This window comes from Dendropsophus ebraccatus, chromosome 7 (assembly GCF_027789765.1).
Source record: "Dendropsophus ebraccatus isolate aDenEbr1 chromosome 7, aDenEbr1.pat, whole genome shotgun sequence".
Taxonomy (NCBI): domain Eukaryota; kingdom Metazoa; phylum Chordata; class Amphibia; order Anura; family Hylidae; genus Dendropsophus; species Dendropsophus ebraccatus.
Window position 1 is genome coordinate 3,184,370 of NC_091460.1, and position 17,076 is coordinate 3,201,445.

General features: G+C 51.4%; 1 protein-coding gene across 2 annotated transcripts; it reads left to right on the forward strand.

Moving 5' to 3' along the window:
* Positions 1-419: 419 nt before the first annotated feature.
* LOC138797177 (zinc finger protein 300-like) lies at positions 420-11,672 on the forward strand. Of its 2 annotated transcripts, XM_069977008.1 has the most exons (6): positions 420-567; positions 680-717; positions 1,125-1,191; positions 1,325-1,504; positions 10,325-10,501; positions 10,572-11,672. In XM_069977008.1, exons 1-6 carry the CDS (start codon positions 471-473, stop codon positions 11,273-11,275), a joined length of 1,263 nt encoding a protein of 420 aa, XP_069833109.1. In that variant the 5' UTR covers positions 420-470; the 3' UTR covers positions 11,276-11,672. The 2 variants fall into 2 exon arrangements, with proteins under 2 accessions (XP_069833109.1, XP_069833110.1); XM_069977009.1 differs by lacking the exons at positions 680-717; positions 1,125-1,191.
* Positions 11,673-17,076: the final 5,404 nt, after the last annotated feature.

Below are 17,076 nucleotides of genomic sequence, written 5' to 3' on the forward strand. Positions count from 1 at the left end.
TTACAGTGTGTTACTATCAGTGTGACCCCCCAGCAGTAAGGTAAGCTTACAGGAGGAGGGGTGTTACATTGTGTTACTATCAGTGTGTGACCCCAGCAGTAAGGTAAGCTTACAGGAGGAGGGGTGTTACATTGTGTTACTATCAGTGTGTGACCCCAGCAGTAAGGTAAGCTTACAGGAGGAGGGATGTTACATTGTGTTACTATCAGTGTGACCCCAGCAGTAAGGTAAGCTTACAGGAGGAGGGGTGTTACATTGTGTAACTTTGTGTGATTTGGGGTTCAGGGTTTCCTGGCTCCTCACTCATTTATTGGCGTAATTTAGTAGACATTTCCTGTATTTTCTATAGACGTAATTATTGGTTTTGGGATCTTCCTTTACTCCCTGTGATGACTGTCTGTCTCTCTCTCTGTGATCATTGTGTGTGTCAGGTTCCTATAAGGTGTCAGGATGTGGCCGTCTATTTCTCCATGGAGGAGTGGGAGTATGTAGAAGGACACAAGGATCTGTACCGGGGGGAGCAACCGCTCATGATGGAGGATCAGCCGCCCGGCCTCACAGCACAAGGTAAGCAGAAGGTTCTTTGCTCCATGTCTCTATCACTGCTCTGTAGAGCGGAGGGTGAGCACAGGTTCTTGCATAGCAGATAATCTGTTCAATCCCTTTGTGTTCCCAACAGATGAAGACTGTTATAAAAATGTCCCTGAGAATCATCAGGTAGGTGGCGCTAACGTCTCCCCAAAATATGAAAAATTGAGTGATTTCAAGTTCATTTAAAGGGGTACTCCAGCAGGGGGCACTTTTTTGCTGGGACGTCTTTTCCCTCAGCCACCTCCTCCCCGGTTCCAGCGGCGGGTCCCGCATCGTGGCGCTCCGGTTCCCGGCCTCTTCCTGGCCTCTTCCTGGTGTCTGAGGTCCGCTTAGCCAGTCAGTGACGGAGGCGGGATCCGTTTCAAGTCCTAAGACGTATCGTCTCGGGCCTGCGTCAGACACCAGGAAGCGGCCGGGAACTGGAGCGCCGCGATGCTGTAACTGGGGAGGTGAGTGGACGTCTTTTCCCTCAGCTAAAGAGTGCCCCCCCCCCTGCTGGAGTACCTTTTTAACTTTTATTTTTATCTGTTAAGGATGAAGATCTGATTTATATTAAGGTTGAGGTCAAAGATGAAGCAGAAGAGGAGGCCGATCAGCAGAGTAAGGTGGCGGAGACTGTCATTGGTTGGGAAGCTAGTAAAACCTTTCTTTATGGGTTTCCTGTGCATGAAATAGATCATCTGTTCAGAACATGCTGTGTATAATGGATTGGCTCCCTGTGTGTTCCTTAAAGATGGAGGCAGTGACAGGAATCCACCAGAGAGATGTCCCCGTCCTCTGTATTCCCAGGACTGTCCAGAGGGAAACCACAATATAAAAGTGGAGGATGAAGCAGAAGAAGAGAGGATGAGGGGCGATCCCCCGTGTATGAGTGAGGTGAAGGAGGAGGAGACGCCGGAAGCTGCTATACCAGGTAGGGGAGGATGGAGGTACACAGGGATATAAGGGGGGGCTCCACCTTACAGCTACATTACAGTAACACCCCCCCCCCCCCCCTGTGTATATATGTATAGTGCAGTATAGTGATGGGGGGTCACAGGGATATAAGGGGGGGCTCCACCTTACAGCTACATTACACAGTAGGGTGCTATGGATCCTGTCCTGTTCCAGGCGTAAAATTGGGTTCACTAGCTGCAGTAACCTACAGGGTCAGAGAACTGTGTTTTCCCCAGCTGATGCTGATCGGGCCCTCAGTGACACCTGTCTTCAGTATGAAGGTGAACATGTGACCTGACATTGGGTTATTCGTTAGCTCCTGGTACACTTAGAGGAACGTCCGTACCGCGGCTTCTATTGTCAGTGTACCTGAAGAAGACTAGAGGGGTTGGCTGAGGAGGACGGACGTTGTGATGTTCCTTCATGATGGCTCCTCTCTGCCTTCTCTGCGTAGTCTCCTGTGTCTCCGGCTATCATTGGGTCTGAGATATAAGCAGCGCTCCATGTTGGATAGACTTGGCCGAGGTGAGAACTGACAGAGATGTTGCGGTTTTATGCAAAATAATGATGTGATCGGCTTCACAAAGTCATGAGATAAAATGGCCAAATATCCCAAGGACGAACTGACGCCTAATAAATCCAGCCGGATGAGAAGACACAGCCGGGTGTGCAGGGATATAACAGCCGGATGTGCAGGGATATAACAGCCGGATGTGCAGGAATATAACAGCCGGATGTGCATGGAAATAACAGCCTGATGTGCAGGAATATAACAGCCAGATGTGCAGGAATATAATATAACAGCCGGATGAGAACACACAGCCTGATGTGTAGGAATATCACAGCCGGATGAGAAAATACAGCCTGTTGTGCAGGGATATAACAGTCGGATGAGAACACACAGCCGGATGTGCAGGGATATAATATAACAGCCGGATGTGCAGGGATATAACAGCCGGATGAGAACACACAGCCGGATGTGCAGGGATATAATATAACAGCCGGATAAGAACACACAGCCCGATGTGCAGGGATATAACAGCCGGATGAGAACACACAGCCCGATGTGCAGGGATATAACAGCCGGATAAGAACACACAGCCTGATGTGCAGGGATATAATATAACAGCCGGATGTGCAGGGATATAACAGCCGGATGAGAACACACAGCCTGATGTGCAGGGATATAATATAACAGCCGGATGTGCAGGGATATAACAGCCGGATGAGAACACACAGCCTGATGTGCAGGGATATTACAGCTGGATGAGAACACACAGCCCGATGTGCAGGGATATAACAGCCGGATGAGAACTCACAGCCTGATGTGCAGGGATATAACAGCCGGATGAGAACACACAGCCGGATGTGCAGGGATATAATATAACAGCCGGATAAGAACACACAGCCCGATGTGCAGGGATATAACAGCCGGATGAGAACACACAGCCCGATGTGCAGGGATATAACAGCCGGATAAGAACACACAGCCTGATGTGCAGGGATATAATATAACAGCCGGATGTGCAGGGATATAACAGCCGGATGAGAACACACAGCCTGATGTGCAGGGATATAATATAACAGCCGGATGTGCAGGGATATAACAGCCGGATGAGAACACACAGCCTGATGTGCAGGGATATTACAGCTGGATGAGAACACACAGCCTGATGTGCAGGGATATAACAGCCGGATGAGAACACACAGCCCGATGTGCAGGGATATAACAGCCGGATGAGAACACACAGCCCGATGTGCAGGGATATAACAGCCGGATGAGAACACACAGCCTGATGTGCAGGGATATAACAGTCGGATAAGAACACACAGCCTGATGTGCAGGGATATAACAGCCGGATGAGAACACACAGCCTGTTGTGCAGTGATATAACATCCGGATGAGAACACACAGCCGGATGTGCGGGGATATAATATAACAGCCGGATGAGAACTCATAGCCTGATGTGCAGGGCTATTACAGTCGGATGAGAACACACAGCCTGATGTGCAGGGCTATTACAGTCGGATGAGAACTCACAGCCTGATGTGCAGGAATATATCAGTCGGATGAGCACACACAGCCGGATGTGCAGGAATATATCAGTCGGATGAGAACACACAGCCTGATGTGCAGGAATATAACAGCCGGATGAGAACACACAGCCTGATGTGTAGGGATATAACAGTCGGATGAGAACACACAGCCGGATGTGCAGGGATATAATATAACAGTCGGATGAGAACTCACAGCCTAATGTGCAGGGATATAACAGCCGGATGAGAACACACAGCCGGATGTGCAGGGCTATTACAGTCGGATGAGAACTCACAGCCTGATGTGCAGGGATATAATATAACAGACGGATGAGAACACACAGCCCGATGTGCAGGGATATAACAGCCGGATGAGAACTCACAGCCTGATGTGCAGGGATATAATATAACAGCCAGATGAGAACTCACAGCCTGATGTGCAGGGATATAACAGTCGGATAAGAACTCACAGCCTGATGTGCAGGGATATAACAGTCGGATGAGAACTCACAGCCTGATGTACAGGGATATATCAGTCGGATGAGAACACACAGCCTGATGTACAAGGATATAACAGCCGGATGATCCTGGCCTGGCTCTGTAGTTGGGGTCCTGTTAGGCGAAGCGATTGTTAACAATAAACGATCACCAACAAGATCTTTTAGGAATGACCTGGAAGCGTTCTTCATAACACACAGAATGATAGTTGTTAGCTATGATCGTTACTACAGTCGTTATTCTGATTGTTATTAAAAGATGTGATCAGTGACATGTGAATGATTTTTCGGTTCAATACGTTTTTATCAAAGTGTCACTGTTTTTTGTTTTGTTTTTTGCAGAAATCAATAGTGCAGGCGATTTTAAGAAACTTTGTAATTGGGTTTGTTAGGCAAATCTGCCATTATCTGCATTCAAAAAGCCTTTCCCCAGCCCCCTCCTCTCCTCTCTCTCACTCACTGCTCATTATTGGAAAATCTCTCAGCTCTTTTACATCAGTCGGATCCTGTTTGTTCTATGGAGGGAGATTAGTCGCCAGCAGAGAGCAAAGAACAAAGGATTACACAGTGGCACCTGTGTGACAGCCGGTATTCAGAGGTCAGAGAGGTCAATGCTGACTGTCAGAGGCGATAGCCTGGTGATGTAGCTGTAAATTAACTCTTTGTTGTCATATTTTGGTTTCTCATCTCCCTCCACCCCTCCCCGCTCCAAAGAGAGCCATGGAGACAGGGGGGAGAGCTTCAAACTGCTTTTTCATGATAGAAATTTTTCGGTTAATAAACCCAATTACAAAGTATTGATTTCTGCTAAAAAATTTTTTAATGACAGTGACACTTTAACCCCTTAGTGACCGCCATGCTGCCTTTTCACGGCGGCCGCTAATGGGCTTTATTCCGATGCATACGCCTTTTAACGACGGACGCATCGGAATAAATTACCGCCCAGCGGCTGCAGCAGAGCAGGGGATCAGCGGTCAGTGTGACCGCTGACCCCCCCCTGAAACTGCCCGGAGCGGAGGATTCTCCACTCTGGGCAGTTTAACCCGTTAAATGCCGCTGTCAAACCATGACAGCGGCATCTAACGGGTTCCGGTCGACGCCGTGGGTCACTTATGTGAACGCGATGTCCCGCAGCGCCGTCCGGTCCTCTGATGTCTCCATGGTGATCCCGGGGTCCTAATGAAGGTCCCCAGGGTCCCCATGGAGATGCCTGATGCTGACAGGGGTGGCCGTGGCTATTGCCTGTCAGCATGAGGCATGATACAATACATTGCAGTGCATCAGGTACTGCAATGTATTGTATCAGTGATCTAAGTATTTTACACTAGTGTACAGTAATGTACACTAGTGTAAAAGTAAAAAATAGTGAAAAAAAATGTGCACCAAACACAACACAGCCCCCCCAGCCCCCCCCCCCCCCAATAATAAAGATGCATTACATTCCCTATACCCAATAAAACATTACATAAAAGTGATCAAAAACACAAATCATATACATATTTTGTATCGTTACGTCCGTAACGACCCAATCTATAAAACTATACGCCGTAACCGTAGTGACCCAGAGGATACATGTATTATGTTATTAGTGACCGCCAATACGGACTTTTACGGCGATCACTAATAGGCTCTATTCTGCAGAATAGTGCAGTCCCGGCCAGTCCCCTCACCGGCGATCACCGTTATTACCAGTATAACGGCAGCCACCGGTAACGGGCATTGCCAGCGCAGCTGAACGCTTTCATCTCTTCTCACCGTGAATCTACAGTGAGAGGAGATGAGAACATGTCCCCCCCCCTGTCCCCAGAATTAACCCTAATGACCTGGTCACTGACCCTCCCCTCCCGGGGCGGCCATCTGATCCAAGATGGCTGCCGCCATCACTGTGAACAGACTCTGTTCACAGTGATGGAATTTCTAAAAATGATCAAAGCTCCATTCTCTCCACCAGCAGAGGTGACAGAGAGCATGGGGCAATGATCGGGGACCACCCGGTGTGGTCCCAGTACAAGCGATCAGCGGTATATACTATATACCGCTGATCGCTTGTTCCAAATGGTGCCGTCACTTTTTTACCCGTAACCACCCCAGATTACCCGTAACCACCCCAGATTACCCGTAACCACTCCAGATTACCTGTAACCACTCCAGATTACCTGTAACCACTCCAGATTACCTGTAACCACCTCAAATTGCCCATCACGACCCCAGATTGCCCGTTACCTCCCCAGACTGCCCGTAACTCCCCAGACAGCCCGTAACCATCGCAGACAGCCCGTAACCATCGCAGATTGCCACAGACTGCCCGTCACCACCCCAGATTGCCCGTCACCATCCCAGATAGCCAGTAAACGCCCCCAGATTTCCGTAACCACCCAATATAGCCAGTAAACGCCCCCAGATTTCCGTAACCACCCAATATAGCCAGTAAACACCCCCAGATTGCCCATAACCACCCCAGATTGGCACAGACTGCTCGTAACCACACCAGATTGCAACCTCAGATAGCCAGTAAACACCCCGAGATTGTCCATTACCACCCCAGATAGCCAGTAAACACCCACATATTGCTTGTAACTAAAATGACACTCCTTCTCTTCTGAGCCCTGCTGTGTGCCCATGCAGTGGTTTATGCCCACATATGGGGTACCATTGTACTCAGGAGAATCTCCGTTACAAATTTTTCTCCCCTGTTCCTAGTGAAATTGAAAAATTTCAAACTAAATGAACATATTATTGGAAAAATTAAATTTTTTCATTTTTACTGTTTTCTTTTGAATACTTACCTCTAATACCTGTGGGGTCAAAATGGACACCACACCCCAATATGAATTCTTTGAGGGGTGTACTTTCCTAAATGGGGTGACTGGGGGGGTTCTATTCTGCTGACACTACAGAGGCGCTGCAAATGCACCTGGCGCTCAGAAACTTCTTCAGAAAAATTATGCACGGAAAATGCTAATTGGCGCTCCTTCCCTTCTGAGCCCTGCTGTGTGCCCATACAGTGGTTTATGCCCACATATGGGGTACTGTTCTACTCAGGAGTACCTGCGTTACATATATTGGGGTACTTTTTTTCCCCTGTTCCTCGTGAAATTGAGAAATTTCAAACTAAAGAAACATATTATTGGAAGAATTCAGGTTTTTCATTTTTACTGTCTTCCTTTGAATACTTTCCTCTAATACCTGTGGGGTCAAAATGGTCACCACACCCCAAGATGTATTCTTTGAGGGGTGTACTTTCCAAAATGGGGTGACTTTTGGGGGGCTTCTATTCTGCTGACACTACAGGGGCTCTGCAAACGCACCTGGCGCTCAGAAACTTCTTCAGCAACATCTGAATTGGAAAAGCTAATTGGCGCTCCCTTCCTTCTGAGCCCGGCTGTGTGCCCATACAGTGGTTTACGCCCACATATGGGGTACCATTGTACTCAGGAGAACCTGCGTTACAAAATTTGGGGTGCATTTTCTCTCATGTTTATTATGAAAATGAGATACTTTAATCTTAACAAATATATTATTGGAAAATTTCTTTTTTTTCCGGCCTAATTGTAAATACTTTCCTCCAGCCCTTGTAGGGTTAAAATGCTCATTATACCCCTAGATTAATTCTTTAAGGTGTCTAGTTTCCAAAATGGGGTCACTTATGGGGGTTTCCAGTATACAAACCTAAATCAACTTAAAAAAAGAACTGGTCCCTAAAAAAATCAGGACATATTGATAATGTGACTAATTTTGGTCATTTGACTTTCTTTTTTTAGAAGCAAAGAATTTTAAAGTTTTTCAAATTTTTCATATTTTTAAGTTTTTCACAAAAAACACAAGACAGTGACCAAATTTTGCCACTAACATAAAGTACCATATGTTAAAAAAAAACAATCTCAGAATCGCTAGCATACGTTAAAGCATCATTGAGCTATAAGCGCATAAAGTGAGACAGGTCAGATTTTGAAAAAGGAGCCTGGTCATTAAGGTCCAAATAGGCTTGGTCCCTAAGGGGTTAAAGAGTTTTTTTTTTTAACACCTAGACGACCCTGGACATAAACGTACGTCATGGATGTTTGTCACCAGACGATCCTGGATTGCTGCATCCTGGGTGGGGGCCTGCTGCAGTGCGTAGCCCGGCTCTCACCATTAATGACAGGCTGCAGCAATCGCAGCGTTTAAGTGTAAGTGACAGAAGCAGCTACTGTCACTTACCAATTGGGACCCCCGCAGTGCGACTGCGGAGGTCTTATCACTCTGGCGGACCGCCAGAGGTCTCTTACCTTCCTCTGTGTGGTCTGATCGGCTTCCTGCTCATTGGGTCTGCCACAGGCAGGCTCAATCAGCAGAGCGCCTATCACACTGATCAATGCTATGTCTATGGCCATAGGCAGGCTCAATCAGCAGAGTGCCTATCACACTGATCAATGCTATGCCTATGGCCACAGGAAGGCTCAATCAGCAGAGCGCCTATCACACTGATCAATGCTATGTCTATGGCCACAGGAAGGCTCAATCAGCAGAGCGCCTATTACACTGATCTATGCCTATGGCCACAGGCAGGCTCAATCAGAGCGCCTATTACACTGATCTATGCCTATGGCCACAGGCAGGCTCAATCAGCAGAGCGCCTATTACACTGATCAATGCTATGCCTATGGCCACAGGGAGGCTCAATCAGCAGAGCGCCTATCACACTGATCAATGCTATGCCTATGGCCACAGGCAGGCTCAATCAGCAGAGCGCCTATCACACTGATCAATGCTATGCCTATGGCCACAGGCAGGCTCAATCAGCAGAGCGCCTATTACACTGATCAATGCTATGCCTATGGCCACAGGCAGGCTCAATCAGCAGAGCGCCTATCACACTGTTCAATGCTAGGCCTATGGCCACAGGCAGGCTCAATCAGCAGAGCGCCTATTACACTGATCAAAGCTATGCCTATGGCCACAGGCAGGCTCAATCAGCAGAGCGCCTATCACACTGATCAATGCTATGTCTATGGCCACAGGAAGGCTCAATCAGCAGAGCGCCTATTACACTGATCTATGCCTATGGCCACAGGCAGGCTCAATTAGCAGAGCGCCTATTACACTGATCAATGCTATGCCTATGGCCACAGGCAGGCTCAATCAGCAGAGCGCCTATCACACTGATCAATGCTATGCCTATGGCCACAGGCAGGCTCAATCAGCAGAGCGCCTATTACACTGATCAATGCTATGCCTATGGCCACAGGCAGGCTCAATCAGCAGAGCGCCTATCACACTGTTCAATGCTAGGCCTATGGCCACAGGCAGGCTCAATCAGCAGAGCGCCTATTACACTGATCAATGCTATGCCTATGGCCACAGGCAGGCTCAATCAGCAGAGCGCCTATCACACTGATCAATGCTATGCCTATGGCCACAGACAGGCTCAATCAGCAGAGCACCTATCACACTAATCAATGCTATGCCTATGGCATAGCAGTAATCAGTGTATGCAATCTAAGTATTGCAGGTAAAAGTCCCAGGGGGAGTTAAAATGTTATATGATATATAATAATATAAATAAAACAGATATAAATAAACATATAATATACCGTAGCGTATATAATCGTCGTCGTGAACGGCGTAAACGAAAAGAGGGAAAAAAGTGCCAGGATTACCGTTTTTTTGTTACATTATACATATAATAAAAAGTGATCAAAATGTCTGATCTACACAAACCGGCAACAAGCCAGCCATCGGCAACAAGCCAGCCATCGGCAACAAGCCAGCCATCGGCAACAAGCCAGCCATGGGCAACAAGCCAGCCATGGGCAACAAGCCAGCCATGGGCAACAAGCCAGCCATTGGCCTGCCGTTCTACATTCAAAAGTAACCAATCAGAATGAAGCTGCCGATTTCTTATCCAGGGCCACCATAGTAAATGGTATTGTGCTTAGTGTAAGTCGAGGCAAAGTGAGAGGTAATGGTATTGGTAAATAGCCGCTAGGGCAATGTGAACGATTTTGCCGCATACACACGGATAGATTGTTTCAATTTGAACGATATAACGATTTTTCACACGATAATTGTCCCATGTAATAGTGCTCTTAGAGAAGACGTCATGTAAAAGTGATGGGTTCAGCAGCGCTCTAACATGACTAGAATCCACACAATTTAGTCTGATTTATTCCATATAGTCTGTATGGCAGGAGACGCCACCCTCCGCCTCGGCGGTCATTGAAGGAGAGAAATGTTAGAAATCTCCGAAAGAAAATAACGAAATCCGTTTTTGCTCCGTACAGAAAATCCCAGCGAGAACTCTGAGAGAAACGTCAAGTTATCGCCATGTTATACAGGGGAAGGTGACGCCATCGTGCAGCCCTCCTCAGAAGAAAGCCTTCCACATATACACCCCGGAGCCCACCCTACAGATCCATCATACAAGGAGCCGTCTGACCAGTCACAGGCTGTTACCTCAGGTAAGAAGGGGGGGGGGTCAATATGATAAATGTGGAAAAGAGATTATAAAACCCTTAAATCTTTTCACAGACAGAAGTCACACCGGAGAGGAGCCGTATTCGTGTTTAGAATGTGGGAGATGTTTCTCAAGTAAATTACATCTTTTTATACATGAGAGAATTCACACAGCTGAGAAGCCATATTCATGTTCAGAATGTGGGAAAAGTTTCTCCTATAAATCAAATCTTGTAAAACATGGGAGAAGTCACACGGGAGAGACGCCGTATTCATGTTCAGAGTGTGGAAAATCTTTTTCCCATAAATCAAATCTTGTTAAACATGAGAGAAGTCACACAGGAGAGAGGCCGTTTTCCTGTAAAGAATGTGGGAAATGTTTCACAAGTAAATCATATCTTGTTATACATGAGAGAAGTCACACAGGAGAGAAGCCGTATCCCTGTTCTGAATGTGGGAAATGTTTCTCGAGTAAATCAAAGCTTGCTAGACATCAGAGAAGTCACACTGGAGAGAAGCCGTATTCCTGTTCAGAATGTGGGAAATGTTTCTCAAATAAAGTAGATCTTGTGATACATTTGAGAAGCCACACAGGAGAAAAGCCGTATTCCTGTCCAGAATGTGAGAAATGTTTTACCAATAGACCAGAACTTCTTGTACATGTGAGAACTCACACAGGAGAGAAGCCATATTCGTGCTCAGAATGTGGAAAGTGTTTTACAGCTAAAGGTAGCCTAAGGTATCACCAGAGAACTCACACAAGAAAGAAGACGCTTTGATGATCCAGATGTGAAAGTATTTAGTAAGTAAACAATGTGTTCTCGTCCAGAACCATCCTTCATCTACTGAATACATTATTATATATATACCAGAGGCCAAATGTGACTAGGATCAGTGTGTGTGTGTGTGGGGGGGGGTTGTTACTGAGGAGGAGGAGAAGAGGCAGTGATGCCGAAGTGTCCCCATGGTCCTTCCTGTATTCATAGTCTCCTCCACCCTGTGTCCACAAGGGCCGAGTGGAGAAGTGAGGACTCCGTATACGGGTTTGTTACTTCATTGTGGAGATATAATCTGATTCTTACTGGTCCCGTATATACAGGTGATGGAGGTGAATGCTCTGATGTGTTTTGCTTCCTTGTACAGTGTGTGTAATAAATAATAAAATCATGAATTAAAGGCTTTTCTTCCTGGTTCATTCCTGGTTTTGCCCCTTTGGAACAAATCACCGGCAGTAGACGTTCTTATATGGCCGTTCTTGTCTCCCGCTCTCCGCGGCTTCTTTGTGGCATGCAGGCTTTACCTTGGCCATCCCACCATTTCTTTTGGCCCACACATAACTGGGTGGGGTTACTGTGATATGTAATCTTATGGCAGGCCACCCTGAGACCACCGTCCTGTTAGTGGACTGAGAGGAGGCAGAGGATAGTTAGGCTTCCCCTCCCCGGCAGAAGCGCGCTGGCTCCATAAGCCGGGGGTGGATAGATGGAAGGCATGTACAGAGGACAGAGGCCCGAATCATCAGCCGTCTCCGCATCATGGACAGATTTGCCTTCAAAACTTTGCTGCCCCTCCAGGATTATTTTGGGTCCACAACCAAAAGTTGGAGTCAAAGGACCCTCCTGGGGCGGACCCCTTGGTTCTGTGCCATACCTGGAGAGAGGTCCTCTCACTTTCCTGCCAAGAACAGGTGAAAGGGCATCCGTAGTCGGACCAGAGCACAGCTACCCTGCCAGCTTCTTATCTCCACACAACCACTGAATATCGGCTTTTTTATTGCAGTCTGACTCTTAAACCAAGATACATTGTGTGTTAGGTTCCACGTTTTTAAACATTAATCCGGCTGATCTCCCCTCCCCTGTCACCCCTTCAGCTGTGCTTTCCTCCCCTTTTCCTCCAGCTGTGCTCTCCTCTCCTTTCACCCCTCCGGCTGTTCTCCTCTCCCCTGTCACCCCTCCGGCTGTGCTCCCCTCTCCTCTCCCCCCTCCGGCTGTGCTCCCTCTCCTCTCATCCCTCCAGCTGTGCCCCCCTCCCCTCTCACCCCTCCAGCTGTGCTCCCCTCCCCTGTCACCCCTCCAGCTGTGCCCCCTCTCCTGTCACCCCTCCAGCTGTGCTTTCCTCCGCTTTTCCTCCAGCTGTGCTCCCCCCTCTCCTCTCACCCCTCCGGCTGTTCTCCCCTCCCCTGTCACCCCTCCGGCTGTGCTCCCTCTCCTCTCATCCCTCCAGCTGTGCCCCCCTCCCCTCTCACCCCTCCAGCTGTGCTCCCCTCCCCTGTCACCCCTCCAGCTGTGCACCCCTCTCCTGTCACCACTCCAGCTGTGCCTTCCTCCCCTTTTACTCCAGCTGTGCTCCCCCTTCTCTCACCCCTCCGGCTGTGCTCCCCTCACCTCTCCAGCTGTGCTCCCCTCTCCTCTCACCCCTCCGGCTGTGCTCCCCTCTCCTCTCACCCCTCCGGTTGTGCTCCCTTCCCCTGTCACCCCTCCGGCTGTGCTCTCCTCTCCTGTCACCCCTGTGGCTGTGCTCCCCTCCCCTCTCACCAATTTGGCTGTGCTTTCCTCTCACCCTTCTGGCTGCGCTCTCCTCTCACCCCTCTGGCTGCGCTCTCCTCTCACCCCTCTGGCTGTGCTCCTCCCTCCTCTCACCCCTCCGGCTGTTCTTCCCTCTCCTGTCACCCCTTCGGCTGTGCTCTCCTCCCCTGTCACCCCTCTGGCTGTGCTCCCCCCTCCTGTCACCCCTCTAGCTGTGGTTTCCTCCCCTCTCCCCCCTCCAGCTGTGCTCCCCCCCCCCCCCCCCCGTCACCCCTCCTCCAGCTGTGCCCCCCTCTCCTCTAACCCCTCCGGCTGTGCTCCCCTCTCCTGTCACCCCTCCAGCTGTGCTCCCCTCCCCTGTCACCCCTCCTCCAGCTGTGCCCCCCTCTGCTCTCACCCCTCCGGCTGTGCCCCCCTCTCCTCTCACCCCTCCGGCTGTGCTCTCCTCTCATCCCTCCGGCTGTGCTCTCCTCTCACCCCTCCGGCTGTTCTCCGCTCCCCTGTCACCCCTCCGGCTGTGCTCTCCTCTCCTGTCACCCCTCTGGCTGTTCTCCCCTCTCCTGTCACCCCTCTGGCTGTGCTCCCCTCTCCTGTCACCCCTCTGGCTGTGCTCCCCTCTCCTGTCACCCCTCCAGCTGTGCTCCCCTCCCTTGTCACCCCTCCAGCTGTGCTCCCCTCCCCTGTCACCCCTCCTCCAGCTGTGCCTCCCTCTTCTCTCACCCCTCCGGCTGGGCTCTCCTCTCCTGTCACCCCTCTGGCTGTGTTCCCCTCCCTTGTCACCCCTCCGGCTGTGCTCTCCTCTCCTGTCACCCTTCCGGCTGTTCTCCGCTCTCCTGTCACCCCTCCAGCTGTGCTCCCCTCTCCTGTCACCCCTCCGGCTGTGCTCTCCTCTGCTGTCTCCCCTCCGGCTGTGCTCTCCTCTCCTGTCTCCCCTCCGGCTGTGCTCTCCTCTCCTGTCTCCCCTCCGGCTGTTCTCCCCTTTTCTGTTACCTCTCCGTCTGTGTTCTCCTCTCCTGTCACCCCTCTGGCTGTGTTCCCCTCCCATCACCCCTCTGGCTGTGCTCTCCTCTCCTGTCACCCCTCTGGCTGTGCTCTCCTCTCCTGTCACCCCTGTGGCTGTGCTCACCCCTCCGTCTGTGCTCTCCTCTCCTGTCACCCCGCCGGCTATGCTCCCCTCCCCTCTCACCAATTTGGCTGTGCTTTCCTCTCACCCTTCTGGCTGCGCTCTCCTCTCACCCCTCTGGCTGCGCTCTCCTCTCACCCCTCTGGCTGTGCTCCTCCCTCCTCTCACCCCTCCGGCTGTTCTTCCCTCTCCTGTCACCCCTTCGGCTGTGCTCTCCTCCCCTGTCACCCCTCTGGCTGTGCTCCCCCCTCCTGTCACCCCTCTAGCTGTGGTTTCCTCCCCTCTCCCCCCTCCAGCTGTGCTCCCCCCCCCCCGTCACCCCTCCTCCAGCTGTGCCCCCCTCCCTACCCAGCTGTGCCCCCCTCTCCTCTAACCCCTCCGGCTGTGCTCCCCTCTCCTGTCACCCCTCCAGCTGTGCTCCCCTCCCCTGTCACCCCTCCTCCAGCTGTGCCCCCCTCTGCTCTCACCCCTCCGGCTGTGCCCCCCTCTCCTCTCACCCCTCCGGCTGTGCTCTCCTCTCATCCCTCCGGCTGTGCTCTCCTCTCACCCCTCCGGCTGTTCTCCGCTCCCCTGTCACCCCTCCGGCTGTGCTCTCCTCTCCTGTCACCCCTCTGGCTGTTCTCCCCTCCCCTGTCACCTCTCTGGCTGTGCTCCCCTCTCCTGTCACCCCTCTGGCTGTGCTCCCCTCTCCTGTCACCCCTCCAGCTGTGCTCCCCTCCCTTGTCACCCCTCCAGCTGTGCTCCCCTCCCCTGTCACCCCTCCTCCAGCTGTGCCTCCCTCTTCTCTCACCCCTCCGGCTGGGCTCTCCTCTCCTGTCACCCCTCCGGCTGTGCTCTCCTGTCACCCCTCCGGCTGTTCTCTGCTCTCCTGTCACCCCTCCGGCTGTTCTCTGCTCTCCTGTCACCCCTCCGGCTGTGCTCTGCTCTCCTGTCACCCCTCCGGCTGTGCTCTGCTCTCCTGTCACCCCTCCGGCTGTGCTCTGCTCTCCTGTCACCCCTCCGGCTGTTCTCTGCTCTCCTGTCACCCCTCCGGCTGTTCTCTGCTCTCCTGTCACCCCTCCGGCTGTTCTCTGCTCTCCTGTCACCCCTCCGGCTGTTCTCTGCTCTCCTGTCACCCCTCCGGCTGTTCTCTGCTCTCCTGTCACCCCTCCGGCTGTTCTCTGCTCTCCTGTCACCCCTCCGGCTGTTCTCTGCTCTCCTGTCACCCCTCCGGCTGTTCTCTGCTCTCCTGTCACCCCTCCGGCTGTTCTCTGCTCTCCTGTCTCCCCTCCGGCTCTGCTCTCCTGTCACCCCTCCGGCTGTGCTCTGCTCTCCTGTCACCCCTCCGGCTGTGCTCTCCTGTCTCCCCTCCGGCTGTGCTCTCCTGTCTCCCCTCCGGCTGTGCTCTCCTCTCCTGTCTCCCCTCCGGCTGTGCTCTCCTCTCCTGTCTCCCCTCCGGCTGTGCTCTGCTCTCCTGTCACCCCTCTGGTTGTGCTCCTCCCTCCTCTCACCACGCCAGCTGTGCTTCCCCTCCTCTCACCCCTTGCAGGGGCTATCCATATTCCTCTGCTCTACCCCACAGCCAGGATATGGCTTCTGGTCACCAGTAAGGCCGGGTTTACATATATCCAGCAGTATGCATCGGTTGTCCTATGCTTTTTTACACTAAACATCAAGGCTGTACGGCAGATGGCTACAATCAGCGGTTGATGTCCGGCCTGTCCTACGTTAGTAACACGTCGGATGTTTCAAACTCTCCCATTGAATTTAATAGGATCAGTTCAAAGAGCTTTTGTCCTGAACCGGAAGAAAACGCCGGATAAGTAGCGGTGGTGCCAGCGTATAGATGGTGAGCATGAAATGTGAGTAGTCCAGCATCAGTCTGTCATCCAGAGGGGATTGTACATGAATGTGTGTGGTAGATTGATGGGCTCCATCACCCCAGTCACATGACCTGAGGGTAGCCATCTTCACCCTGCTCTTTTCTCACCCCTTACTCCAGGAAACTGCTGGTACACACTGCCATCATCTCCCGCTTGGACTACAGTAACATCCTCCTCTCCGGCCTCCATCTACCACCCCTGCTCGCCTCCAGTCTATCCCTAACTCTGCTGCCCAACTGATCCTCCTCTACCCTCGCTCTGCTAATCCCCTCACTGACTCCCATTTTAAATACTTCACCATAACGTACACGGCCGTCCACAACCTGTCCCCTCTGTATATCGCTGACCTGATATCCCGCAATCACAAGTCCTCCTAGTCAGAGGTCCAATATGAGCAGTAAAACCTATCCCACAGGCTGTGAGGCCGGGGAGTAACCTCTCTCCTTATGTAATACCTGGCGGGCAGGCTCCTCTCTCCCTATGTAATACCTGGCGGGCAGGCTCCTCTCCCTATGTAATACCTGGCGGGCAGGCTCCTCTCTCCTTATGTAATACCTGGCGGGCAGGCTCCTCTCTCCCTATGTAATACCTGGCGGTCAGGCTCCTCTCTCCCTATGTAATACCTGGCGGGCAGGCTCCTCTCTCCCTATGTAATACCTGGCGGGCAGGCTCCTCTCTCCCTATATAATACCTGGCGGGCAGGCTCCTCTCTCCCTATATAATACCTGGCGGGCAGGCTCCTCTCTCCCTATGTAATACCTGGCGGGCAGGCTCTTCTCTCCCTATGTAATACCTGGCGGGCAGGCTTCTCTCTCCCTATGTAATACCTGGCGGGCAGGCTCCTCTCTCCTTATGTAATACCTGGCGGGCAGGCTCTTCTCTCCCTATGTAATACCTGGCGGGCAGGCTCCTCTCTCCTTATGTAATACCTGGCGGGCAGGCTCCTCTCTCCCTATGTAATACCTGGCGGGCAGGCTCCTCTCTCCCTATGTAATACCTGGCGGGCAGGCTCCTCTCTCCATATGTAATACCTAGCGGACAGGCTCCTCTCTCCCTATGTAATACCTGGC